Here is a 13,228-nt window from a genome sequence, read left to right as displayed (position 1 = left end):
GTTTGCTGGCAATCTTTGGCACTCCTTGGTTTGTAGACACATCACAGCAATTGTTCATCTTCACGTGGCATTTTCCCCAAGTCTCTTCACATTGTCTTCCTTCTAAAACTGTTTGTATCTGTGTCCAGATTTCCTTTTTTCTTTTTTTAAAATAAGGATGCCAATTAGATAAGGGCCCACTGTAATGACTTCATCTAAACTTGACTACATGTACAGGTTGTTGTTGTTTAATTGGTAAATCATGTCTGACCCTTTTGCGACTCTACGGATTATAGCCTGCCAGACTCCTCTGTCCATGGGATTTCCCAGGCAAGAATACTGGAATGGTTTGCCATTTCCTTCCAGGGGATCCTCCTGACCCTACAGTTGAACCTACGTCTTCTGCATAGCAGATGGATTCTTTATCTAAAGAATAAAGATTCTTTTTTCTTCCCACCTGGGAAGCCCTTATGTACAAGTACGCTATTGCTAAATAAGATCACATTCTGAGGTTCTGGAGGTTAGGGCCTAAATATATCATTTCTGGGGGACAGAATTCAATGCATAAAAGTTTCCCCCATTTGTCCCATGAAAAGTTGCCCTCCTGACTGAGGGACACTAGATTCTAGTTAATATGTCTGTAAACTCACCCCCATATAGCTAGGCTGCCCTGCTAGAGATAACATTTGTGTTTTCTTCTTCTTTTTATTTATTTATTTATTTTTTGGTTTCCAGAGTTTGGCTTTATTTGCAGTACAGAAATCATTTGGAGACATCACTGAAGCAGAGGTTCTGTCAAATCAATACTGTGCTGCAGCTTGGTCCGTTGAAGAAGCCACATCTAGGATACAGAAGAAGCTCCTACATTTACCTGCTTTGTGATGGGTTTCTTTCCCTTCTGCACTCATCAGTTTTAATAGGTTAAAACACCGCACACAGGCTTCCTCCAAAAGACTATCCAAGTCTGGAGTTTGGTTAGAACTGGAGGCCCATGTAAACCAAGCTTGTCAGTGCCAGCCGGCAAAGTCGATCAGGTCCCGAGAATGTGCACGGCGGGGCTGAGAAAAGAAACTAAAGCAAGAGAAATCTACAACAAAGATGGGGTCGAGAGGTTCAGACACGTCTCCACGAAGGGACGCAGTCTGACACCAACTTTATTCAGCATCTTATATTTATACAGGAGATCGTGAGAAAGACAAGACAGTTAACATTTTCTTTGTTGACCTATACATCTTACAAACAGCCACAAGAAATCTTGAGAGCATGGGAATGGCACCCTGTTATTATTTCTTACACCAGATAACATTTCTCTGTGCATGAGAAATTTGCACAGAACTCCAGGTGCCTGCAGTAAATAAGTGCCTAATCTCTGGGGTGGCGGGACAGAGAGCTATGTTTGCAAGCAAACCTCAAGGACTGAGGCAGCTCCCAGAGCTGTGTCCTTTGGACAAAGGACCCTGTTCTCATGGGCAGCTCCCCGCAAAGCTTGTGGCTGGGCTGGGTGGGCACTGTCCTGACACATGAGGTGAACGGAAAGGGGTGGGGAGGAGTGAGGGACGCTGTTCCCGGTTACAGACATTCAGTTCTAAACCTCCTCACTGTCAAGAGGACAAGATGGCACGCAAGCTGCACTGACCCAGCTCTTGAACAGCGGAAGCTCATAACTGCAAAGGCTACACTGATTAAAAGATACAAATACCGTATCAAGTTCTCTGTATCAGTATCACAAGGTTTTAAAACTGATCCTTCACTAGAAAACACAAGCCAGTATTGGTTAAATTGAACAGAACGTGGGAACCTGCCAATTCGGAAGAGCCACTCCATGAAAACAAGTTAATATATGATATTAGAAAGGGGAGGAATATTTACTGGTACAGTGCTATGCAATCTCTCAGTTTTGATTACAAAAGCAGGCCTTACAATTCATACACTATGCATCATTTGCCAAATTTTAAGTTTGTCCTAATTAGATGATAACATGTACTGCTGTTAGTCTTCCCCATAGATGTCATTTTTCTTGTACTTCATTTCCTCAGCCAAACTCGGATCCCATCATCCTCTTATAGATGTCCTTAATGTCATCACAGGTCATCTCAAAGTGAGTTGTTGCATCATAGGTACGGGATATACAGATCTGGCTTTCTGTTCCCAAGTCTTTTGGTATAAGGAGGTCACTGATGTTAACGAATTTATGCTCAGTTGGTTCCAAGAGCTCCAGGGCTGGTCTGATTTCCTTCTCGGGCGCCTTGGTCTCCACCGTTGTGCTGGCGATGGCGATGTACTTGCCTTGTGTGGCCACATTGTGTGCAGAGGAGATCACGCAGACGTAGATATCTGATTTCCAGTTGACTTGGTTCTGTGGAATAATGATCTGGCAGGAGTTGGTGTCATTGGTGTTTTTTTTTTTTTTTTTTTTCCTTTTTTTTTTTTTTTTTTTCTTTTTTTTTTTTTAAATTTTATTTTATTTTTAAACTTTACATAACTGTATTAGATTTGCCAAATATCAAAATGAATCCGCCACAGGTTTACATGTGTTCCCCATCCTGAACCCTCCTCCCTCCTCCCTCCCCATTCCATCCCTCTGGGTCGTCCCAGTGCACCAGCCCCAAGCATCCAGTATCGTGCATCGAACCTGGACTGGCAACTCATTTCATACATGATATTTTACATGTTTCAATGCCATTCTCCCAAATCTTCCCACCCTCTCCCTCTCCCACAGAGTCCATAAGACTGTTCTATACATCAGTGTCTCTTTTGCTGTCTCGTACACAGGGTTATTGTTACCATCTTTCTAAATTCCATATATATGCGTTAGTATACTGTATTGGTGTTTTTCTTTCTGGCTTACTTCACTCTGGATAATAGGCTCCAGTTTCATCCACCTCATTAGAACTGATTCAAATGTATTCTTTTGAATGGCTGAATAATACTCCATTGTGTATATGTACCACAGCTTTCTTATCCATTCATCTGCTGATGGACATCTAGGTTGCTTCCATGTCCTGGCTATTATAAACAGTGCTGCGATGAACATTGGGGTACTCGTGTCTCTTTCCCTTCTGGTTTTTTCAGTGTGTATGCCCAGCAGTGGGATTGCTGGATCATAAGGCATGTCTATTTCCAGTTTTTTAAGGAATCTCCACACTGTTCTCCATAGTGGCTGTACTAGTTTGCATTCCCACCAACAGTGTAAGAGGGTTCCCTTTTCTCCACACCCTCTCCAGCATTTATTACTTGTAGACTTTTGGATCGCAGCCATTCTGACTGGCGTGAAATGGTACCTCATAGTGGTTTTGATTTGCATTTCTCTGATAATGAGTGATGCTGAGCATTGGTGTTTTTGATGGGGTGGCTGAGGATACAGATGACTCTGATCACCTGGCCCACTTTTTCTACTCGATCTTTCACATAGCTGGGATCGCAGATGAGCTGCTTACAGTGAGCAATCTCTCCTTCAGATTTTACACCAATCACCTTTCCATTCTGCATAATGATTTCTTCAATTGGTTTATTCAGCATGTAGGTACCTCCATAAATAGCACTTAGCCATGCAAATCCCTGTAGCAGTTCTCCAAGGCCGTAGAGTGGATAAAGGTATGGGCTTTTGCCATATCTTGCCAAATATTCGCTGTAAAGTTTAACCCTATTAATGGTTTCACAACATGGCTGATCTAAATAGTCATCAGTTCTGTAAAGTGCCAGGGCATGACCAGTAAAATCTACAACATCTTGGCCCAAGTCAAATTTCTTATACACCTCTCGCATGGATGTCTTCTTAGGCTCAATGCCCTCAAAAGTTCGAGGATCCTTCTCATCAAAGTTGGCGACATATACCAGGAATTTTCTGAATCGACGTTTTGCAAACAGCCCCATTAGGCTAGATGCCAGGGCTTCTGCTTCAGTGGAAGGAACCTTGTAGATCTTTCCTCCCTTATAAACAAAGCTCCCTTCAGTCACTTTGAAATCCAGATAGTGAGTGACCTCAGTAAAAAGCAGCATCTTAACTAGCTGACCATTTGCCATGAGGAACTTGGGGATTAAGTCAACATTCCAGTCTCTTCCTCTGCCCATGGATGCTGGTGGAGCTCCGGGTATCTTAAATCTTTTGTATAAATCTTCCAGCGGTGTTATAGATGCACTCTTTCCTCCATAATACGGGTTTCTATCCATGTGAAAAACTTTCTTCCCATTCACTGACATTATACCTGACAGGATATTCCTGGGGTGGAAGCGGCAGCTGCGGCGGCCGCTCTCCCCTCTCCTCACACAGACAATATGGCGGCGGTGGAGGAGGAGACCCACGGCTCGGCCACCAGCCGCAGGGACCAGAGCCTTCTTTTTAAATTAATACAACATTTGTGTTTTCTTCTTCTTTTTAAATTAATACATGTTTTCAGATACATCTTTAAATCAGTTCAGTTCAGTTGCTCAGTCGTGTCTGATTCTTTGCAACCCCATGAATCGCAGCACGCCAGGCCTCCCTGTCCATCACCAACTCCCGGAATTCACTCAGACTCACATCCATCGAGTTGGTGATGCCATTGAGCCATCTCATCCTCTGTCGTCCCCTTCTCATCCTGCCCCCAATCCCTCCCAGCATCAGAGTCTTTTCCAATGAGTCAACTCTTTGCATGAGGTGGCCAAAGTACTGGAGTTTCAGCTTTAGCATCATTCCTTCCAAAGAAATCCCAGGGCTGATCTCCTTCAGAATGGACTGGTTGGATCTCCTTGCAGTCCAAGGGACTCTCAAGAGTCTTCTCCAATACCACAGTTCAAAAGCATCAATTCTTTGGTGCCCAGCCTTCTTCACAGTCCAACTCTCACATCCATACATGATCACAGGAAAAACTATAGCCTTGACTAGACGGACCTTTGTTGGCAAAGTAATGTCTCTGCTTTTGAATATGCTATCTAGGTTGGTTATAACTTTCCTTCCAAGACAAATCACTGTGAATCACCTGTGAAAGAGGTCATCAAAAAAAGATTTCCTTGTGAGTTCTCCCTTAGTTACAAAGATGTTGTGTGAGTAGTTTCCATTTTTTAGGAGAAGAAAGAGAGACAGGTCTTTAGCGTTTTGAGACACAGAAGTGTGCCTTCTTGGCGAGTACAATTGTGGATGGTGCCTGTGTTGAGCTTTGGGGAGCAGTTTAGGAATTTGTTGTTGAGGAAGATGAGCTGGTCCAAGGTGCAGGGTCTGTGATTTGATGCCCGAGGAAGAGGCCAGGTGTAAAGAGAAAGGAAGGTTTCTTCTATGGTCACTTAGGTTTTGCTAAGGATGACCTTTTCTCTACAGCTTCGACTGCCACCCTCAAGACCAACTCTTCACAGATACTATCACTCTTGCGATGGGAGTCACAGTTTTATACAACCTAGTATCACTGAGTGACATCATCAGGTCTGCCGTGTCTGTTCCTTAGAAGCCAGTCACTAGGTGCAGCCCACAGTCCAGGGGAGGGGGTTACACAAGGGTGTACACACGAGGAAGGAGGGACTTTAGAAGCTGCCTCTTATGGTTATACGCTGTATGTGCTTGGAAATGTGCTGAGTGATATTTGATCTGTTATTTAATTCATACCATTATCATGAGGCAGATAAAGAAACAGAAGGTTAGTAAGTTTAAGTAACATGTTCAGTGTTACGATTCTCTAGAATCAGGACTTGATTTCAGAATTGCTTTAAATTCATTTTACTAATTGATTTCCAAGAATCAAGAGAAAATATTGGGTAGATTTCATTAGAAAGATGGCTTTCTCATTTGTTCTTTTTTTAAAAAAAAATTAAATTTATTTATTTTAATTAGAGGTTACTTTACAATATTGTATTGATTTTGCCATACATCAACATGAGTCTGCCACGGGTTGTACACGTGTTCCCAATCCTGAACCCCCCTCCTACTTCCCTCCCCATATCATCCCTCATTTGTTCTTGATTTGAAAATACTCATGTTTCCTGTTCCAAATGCCCTAGGCATCTTCAGCACTGTGGCAAAGAGTTCTGGAGCCCACGTTCCTCTGCAGGGGATCCGAGGAGGTTCTGTGTTGATTCATATGATCAAGAAGCAAGAAGCTGAACCAGAGGAGGTCTCACGGGGCTTTGGCTCTGAGCCAAACTACAGAGTCCTGCTGTGAGTACGTCATGGGGCAGACACTCGTATGTGGGTCAGCCTTCAGGACAAGTACCAGCAGAGGGTCCATGTGCCCAATGTAACATCCCTGAGGATTGAAAACCTGACCTCTGAGGACAGTGGGCACTACCAGGCTCGAGCCACCTTCACTGGAGGATTAGAACTTACCCAGGTTTTCCACCTCACTGTCTATGGTGAGTGACACCTCCTCACCATGGCTTCCCTACTTCTTTTGTGCTAGGAGAGTCACATAGGCCCCATTTTTCAGGATCCCTTCTAGACACCAGCTTTCATATCCTATTTTCTCTTCAGAATTAGGGTAAGTAGGTTCACCACAAATGGTGAGCAGAGCTGAGATTCATACCAGGGATAAAATCACTTCAGTATCTTGGGAAAGGAGAATAAAAATTTGGAGGAAATGCATTTTTCATAACAATTATCATTCTTTGTTAGGACTTAGTTTACTTGATTTGTATATTAATTTTCTATTGCTGCTATCATAAGTGACTATAAACTAGTGGCATAAAATAACACAGATGTAGGGCTTCCCTTGGAGAAGGTGATGGCGCCCCACTCCAGTACTCTTGCCTGGAAAATCCCATGGACAGAGGAGCCTGGTAGGCTGCAGTCCATGGGGTCGCTAAGAGTCGGACACGACTGAGCGACTTCACTTTCACTTTTCACTTTCATGCGTTGGAGAAGGAAATGGCAACCCACTCCAGTGTTCTTGCCTGGAGAATCCCAGGGACGGGGGAGCCTGGTGGGCTGCCGTCTATGGGGTCGCACAGAGTCAGACACGACTGAAGCAATTTAGCAGCAGCAGCAGCAGCAGCAGCAGGGCTTCCCTAGTGGCCCAGATGGTAAAGAATCTGTCTGCAATGCAGGAGACCCCGTTTGATCCCTGGGTTGGGAAGATTCCGTGGAGAAGGAAATGGCAACCCACTCCAGTATTCTTGCCTGGGAAATCCCATGGAGAGAGAAGCCTGGAAAGCTACAGCTCATGGGGTCGCAAAGAGCTGGACATGACTGAGCGACTAACAGTGGCGTAAAACAACAAAAATGTTTTATCTTACCTGGCTGTAGGTCAGAAGTCGGACACAGTCTTACAGAGCTTTTAAAGACAAGGTGTTCGTACATCTGTGTTCCTTCCTGGAGGCTTCAGGGCAGAAATGTTTTCTTGTTTTTTCCACTTTCTAGTGGTTGCCAGCGTTCCTTGGCTCGAGACAACCTTCCTCCACCTTCAAAGCTGGCAACAGTGGGACCAATTCTTCTCACATTGTATTTCTCTGAACTACTCTTTTTCCATCTTCTATTTTAAAGGATTTTTGTGATTACAATGGGCCCATCCAGATAATTCAGAATAATCTCTGTTTGAAGGTCAGCTTATTAACAACCTAAATGCTGTTATCACATTCCCTTTCTGCCATCCTTACAGATTTTGAGATGTATGATCAAAGGGTGAGGACACTGTTTTGCTGACCACAGTTTGGAAATTCATGTGTACCTAGAGCTTCCTGCCCTCTCTCCTACTGAGCACCAGCCTGAGGCCAGCTTCACCCACAAAGACTCCACAAGTCCAGCTCTAAAAGCCTTAATAGTTAGAGAAGAAAGCTTATTTAAGTTTATTTAAATTCAGTTGATCAAGACTTTCTTTCCATAAAGTTTTTATTGCATAGGGAAATATCTGTTATGAAAGTGCCTTTTGCAGCTTTAGGTCATCATGTAATTTCTTTTTTTTTTTGTTTTAATATTTATTTATTTGGCTGTGGTGGGTCTTACTTGTTGTGCAGGATCTTTTATCTTCATTGCAGCACATGAGATCTTTAGTTGTAGTATGTGAACTCTTAGTTGCTGCATGTGGGGTCTCGTTTCCTGACCAGGGCTGGAACCCGGGCCCCTTGCATTGAGAGCATGGAGACTTAGCCACTGGACCCCCAGGGAGGTCCCCTCATTTGATTTCTAAGGCTGACTTGTCAATCAGTGACTTCTCTGCCTGTGTGGACCTCAGATTTAATGGCATGTTCTGACCACATCTGGAACTGTCATTCGTGGTCACTACCTCTCCATCTCTCAGAAATGTCTCTGCTTCTGGCATCCCGGCACAGATGTCAGTGCTCCACAAGGGCTGTGCAGTCCCAGGCATCATCTGAGCAGGAGAAGTAGGGCAATGGTTCTGGACAGGACAAATCCTTTGTTCCCAAACCTTTCCTTTCTAGGAAACATCCCAGTTTCTATAAATAATGGGTTCTAGAAGGTGAGGTCCACCATTTAATTTTCTTATGGAAGAATTTTAAGTTTTCTTTAGTCCAGTGAGGTCACATAGGGCATACCTCAGTGGTTCCCTTCCTATGGTCATTGCCATATATTTGGGGTGTGAACAAATTGTCTTTTATCTGGAAAAGGCACTCATCATTTTGACAGGGAAGATTGCAGAGCTTCAGTGAGATAATGGATGAGAAAGAGAGAAATGGAATATTTTCCACTCATGTGAGCTCCATTCTTTTGCTCCTCCCGTCCCAGAACCTGCGCCCCTTCCCCACATCCTGCTGGAGTCACCGTCCATCACACCAGGCTGGTGCAATGTCACCCTGGACTGCAGGGCCCTAAGGAACACAGAGGACCTGAATGTGACCTGGGAGAGCGAGGGCCTTCCCAGGGAGCTGGAGTGGAGTGGGACACCAGGACCAGCCCCCAGCTCCTGGAGCCTGACTGTGAACCTGTTCCTGAGCCAGCCCCATGCCAGCCTCACCTGTGTGGTCAGCAACCAGGTGGACCAGAACACTGCCTCTGTTTGCATGGTGAGTGCACCTCCCAGAGGGAAGGGCACCTGAGAGCTCAGGTGCACTGAGGTGAGGGCTCTGGGCTTTTGCCCCCACTGTGTTATTAGCACTCCTTCCACTGGATCACCCCATATAGGAGCCTGGGAAGCAGAGCCAATTTGCTTCTGCTTTTAAATGTCCCTCACCTGTGCTCTCCACCCATTACCCCTGTTAGTCCAGGCAGCAGCCTCCCAGTACTTTTCCTCACCCCTGTGCATCACCTACCATGTGCCTGGAGTAGTCTTTTGGGAGAGAAATCAGATGTGTCATTGTTCTATGTTGTCTGTGTGATCTGACCCAGTGCCTGCCTGTAGGACTCAGGGCTCAGAAGCTCCTCTGCCCGTGTTTCTGGCCTCAGTTACACACTTCACACTGAGCGGCTTGCTTGGAGTTCTGGAACGTTCTATTGCTGGCTTCTGAGCTCTGGAAATGCTGTTTCCTCTTCCATTAGCTCCTCTACTCTTGTCCTTCACCTCCTAACTTATTCCTATTGAAGGATCTCCCTCAGGCACTGCTACTTCCTGGGCATGTGACCTGTGTTGTCACTTAGGATCTTGGATGTAGAAGGGCCCCTCTTTGGTTTAAAGCTATGCAGTTGTCATCATAAAATTTTAAGTAATTTTTAAGCCAGAGGCCCCGCATTTTCATTTTCACAGGAGCCTGCAGGTGGTGTGACCATTCTGCTCTCAGAAAGTGAAAGTGAAAGTATTAGTCACTCAGTCCTGTCCGACTCTTTCCGACCCCATGGACTGTAGCCCTCCAGGCATCTCTGTCCATAGAACTCTCCAGGCAAGAATACTGGAGTGGGTTGCCATTCCCTTCTCCTGGTGATCTTCCCGACCCAGGGATTGTACTTGGGTCTCCTGCATTGCGGGCAGATTCTTTACTGTCTGAGCCACCAGGGAAGCCCCTCTGCTCTCAGGCATTCCCTTTTTTAAAAAGAATGTTTCATGGCCACCCCACACTGAGTAGCAGCGCTCTGTTTATAGATTTGTCTCCTCCATAGCCTGGAACTACGCATGGGCCACGCATAGTTTCCTTTTGAATCCCTATCCCAAGAAGAGCATGTGACAAATTGGTTCACAGTATTTCACTGAATGAATGAATGACCTGGTGTCCTGTGTGCAGTCTTGCCCCTCTAACCTATCCTCCATGAGCTGCTGTGAGGGGGAGGCGATGTTTTAAGTCAGCATCACTTAAAACTCCTTGCTAGCCTACACTCAGCCCCATCCTGGAGTCAGATAAAGTGCAACTCAGCATGATCCACAAGACTCTCTGGAGAGAGACTCTTTCTCCCTCTGACCCTCCTTGCTTGCCTCCTCCCTGTCCTGTCCCTCTCTTGCCTGCAGCACTGGGGTGATGGCAACCCGCCAGGGCTGATGATCTGACAGACATTCCCAGAACATGATGCTCCTCCTTCCTGGAATGCTGTGCCCACCCTGAATAACTAACAAACTCCTCCTCCTCCCTCAAGACTCAGTTTATGCATCACCTCCTCTGGGATGCCCTTCATGAAGACCTGTGTTCAGGGTGTAAACCTCCATTGCACTGTAGTCCCTCTGGATGGCAGACTTTGGTGTTTTTTTAGTCTTCCCCCCGTCTTGTTCATCTCAGTATCCCTTGCACGAGGCAGGAGTTGAATGAATGATGCTGCCAGGCTTCTTCCCCTTTAGTTTCTGAACTAGGACCCTGCAGGCCTCTCCCCCTGCTCTCTGTCTCCCCTCGGCAGTGGCTGTCTCATATTTTCTCTTACCTTAATGTCCTTCACTCCCTCCGTGTGATGGAAACAGGTTCGTACACCACTCTAGTGGGAGGCATCCTAGGTGCTGTCATGGCTATGCTGTTGATTCTCCCAGGTGGACTGTTTGTTTGGAAGACATGTGAGAAGAAGGAGAAAATGGAGACTGGAAGAGGCAGGTTGCACTTCTTGCTCATGGCACAGATCCCTCCTCTCCCTCACTGAGCCCTTCCCTTCCTTCTGCATGTTGCTGCTCAATGAACTTCTCTGCAGAGGGGATGATGGGTGCCATCATGTCATTGGAGTTCCTAGTAGTGGGGGAGGGTACAGGTTTTCCAGGCTGAGATTCAGGCTCCACTCTGTGAATGACTCAGGAACAGGACTGCAGGATGATGACAGGGACCATGGCTGTGGGGTCCGCTGAGGTGAGAGCTGGGACCCGTGTCCAGCCTGTGCTCTCCTGGGTCCCTCACTGTCCGGGCTTGGGTTTGTCAAACTCCAGCCCCACTGCTTCTCTTTCTGGACAATACAGTATTAACTAGGAAAGGGTAAAACTGGGATCAATGTAGTGCTGGGAGCATTGTATTCAGCAGCACTGGGTCTATGCTGGCTCCTCTGGGCCCTTCTGTCTCTCAGCTGGTCCAGGAACCCTTTGTCTTGCATTCCCAGGGTATCAGTGAGCAACATCTGAAAGAAAAGGGGCATCTGACTCCTATCTACAGTGAGGTCCGTAAGCCACGCAGGCCATGAAGGTAACATCACTGGAAGAAGCTGAAGAATCAGCATTCCCAGGATATCTCTCCTCTGCTCCTGATGCCTGCAGCTCTGGTCCAGCTCTTCTGGCTCTGCCCCTCCCAGCTCTAGTCCAGCTCCAGCTGCTCCTGGTCTGTGTTCCTCTGATCTTAATGCCGTCAACTCGCTGGACACACGTGGCCGAGTCAGAGGGAGTTTCCCTATGCTTCCCTCCTACTCAGGATCCTCACACTTGAGGGATGAGCACTCTTCTGCTGTTGACTCAACTCCTGACCCTTCTTTTCCTGAAGCTTCCCAAAGGGGACCTTCCTGACTGTGTTAATCCCCACAGCATCTGCTGTGTGACTGATGTGTGCCTTTCTGAGAACACGAGTCCAGGTAGGGGACCATGTAGAGGTGTTGATTACACCCCAGCGAAGGGAGGCAGGGCCTGGATGCAGAGTTGGGAGTCCACAGAGGAAGCGTGGGGAGGTGGGAACCCATAAAGGACTGGGCTGAGGCTTCCACTGTACCTTGTGTAGGGCTTCCTTGCAGGCGTCGGGCAGTGTGTGTGAGTGTGTGTGTGTGTTTGTGTGTTTATGTGTGGGTGCCCATGTGTGTGAGTTTATTGCACATTGTACACTGGGTATGGGCCTTTATTCCAGGCCACCTGTGGTAACCTGGACCCCAGCTTTAGCCTCAGCCTATGGGCCCCCAAACCACCTTCCTGCAGAATGGTAGAGGAATTGATATTATCCCAGGCCAGAGAATGACTTTGGTTGGGCAAAGTTGTGAGTTGTCTTAGAAAAGAAGCCTCAGCCTTCCCATCTGGGACAGGGGCACTGGAGGTTAGACTGAAGTGTGATGTCCTCTCACCCTCCTATTGTGGGGTGTGAGGGGTGTGAGAGATGGAGCTTATGGGATGGCCTGAACCTGCCTCTTTCATTGACCCGTCAGTCCTGCTGGCCCAGTTCCTAGGTCAGCCTCCTCTTTGCTCACTCACACCCTTCTGCCTGGAATGATGGCTTCCTCTCCCTCTCACTTGCCTCCAACCCTGCTTGTTGAAATCCTACTACTTGTTCACAAAGTATGTCTGGATCCCAAATGTTTGGAAATGGTCTCTCCCACATCTGACTCTATCAAACACCTTGGACCTAACTAAATCCCCTGCCACAGTCTGCCCGGGGTTGGTCATGAGTCTTTCCTGCTGGACTCACCTGGGGCTCCCAGAGGAGGCTGATGGGCTGTGGGAGCCAGGGACAAGGAGATAAGCACTCAGGGTATGAGCTATTCTTCCTTCCACTCCTTTGGGGGTTCGGTAGACTGAAGACTCAGAGCACCGAGGCTGCTGAAGGTTCCTGGTGGTGAGTCCACATAGAAGGAACGGTGGGTGAGATGACCCCCCATGACCTTGCCTGGTTCGGAGGTCTGAGGTAGGGGCTTCCCACCCCACCTTCAGCCTCACATTGTCTGAGGTCCTGAGGAAGTCTGCACTATGGTGTATGGGAGCTTTTCCCTTCCTTGCGGGTCCTTACCTTCTGGAAGCCCCTGCCTCCTGCCTTAGGTCTCAGATTTTGTGTCAGAGGTGGACTCACTCTAGTGCCATGAGATGCCATGGCTTGTTCCCTTCACAGCTCAGTTAAGCCACCTTACCTCTGACTTCAGATAGTAAAGGGCTGGGCAGAGTCCTTGTGAGGATTGAGCATTATGAATCAGTGCTGGTGGGGGGCTGGCTGGGTGAGAGAGGAACAGGAGGGATGACATCTTCCCCCACTGGCTGAGCATAAAGCAGAGGGTGTGAAATATGTCATCCTCACACTGGCTTCCCAGGGGACT

General features: G+C 46.9%; 1 protein-coding gene across 1 annotated transcript; it reads right to left on the bottom strand.

The window, feature by feature from the left end:
• Positions 1-1,968: 1,968 nt before the first annotated feature.
• Positions 1,969-6,116, bottom strand: LOC129655898 (rab GDP dissociation inhibitor beta-like). The gene is given in 4 exon segments (XM_055586694.1): positions 1,969-2,014; positions 2,016-2,381; positions 3,323-4,237; positions 6,112-6,116. Coding segments are annotated over 4 exon segments (1,332 nt in total).
• Positions 6,117-13,228: the final 7,112 nt, after the last annotated feature.

This window comes from Bubalus kerabau, chromosome 6, assembly GCF_029407905.1.
Source record: "Bubalus kerabau isolate K-KA32 ecotype Philippines breed swamp buffalo chromosome 6, PCC_UOA_SB_1v2, whole genome shotgun sequence".
Classification (NCBI taxonomy): domain Eukaryota; kingdom Metazoa; phylum Chordata; class Mammalia; order Artiodactyla; family Bovidae; genus Bubalus; species Bubalus kerabau.
Note: the sequence above shows the minus strand (reverse complement) of the source record. Positions and strands in the feature narration are given on the sequence as shown.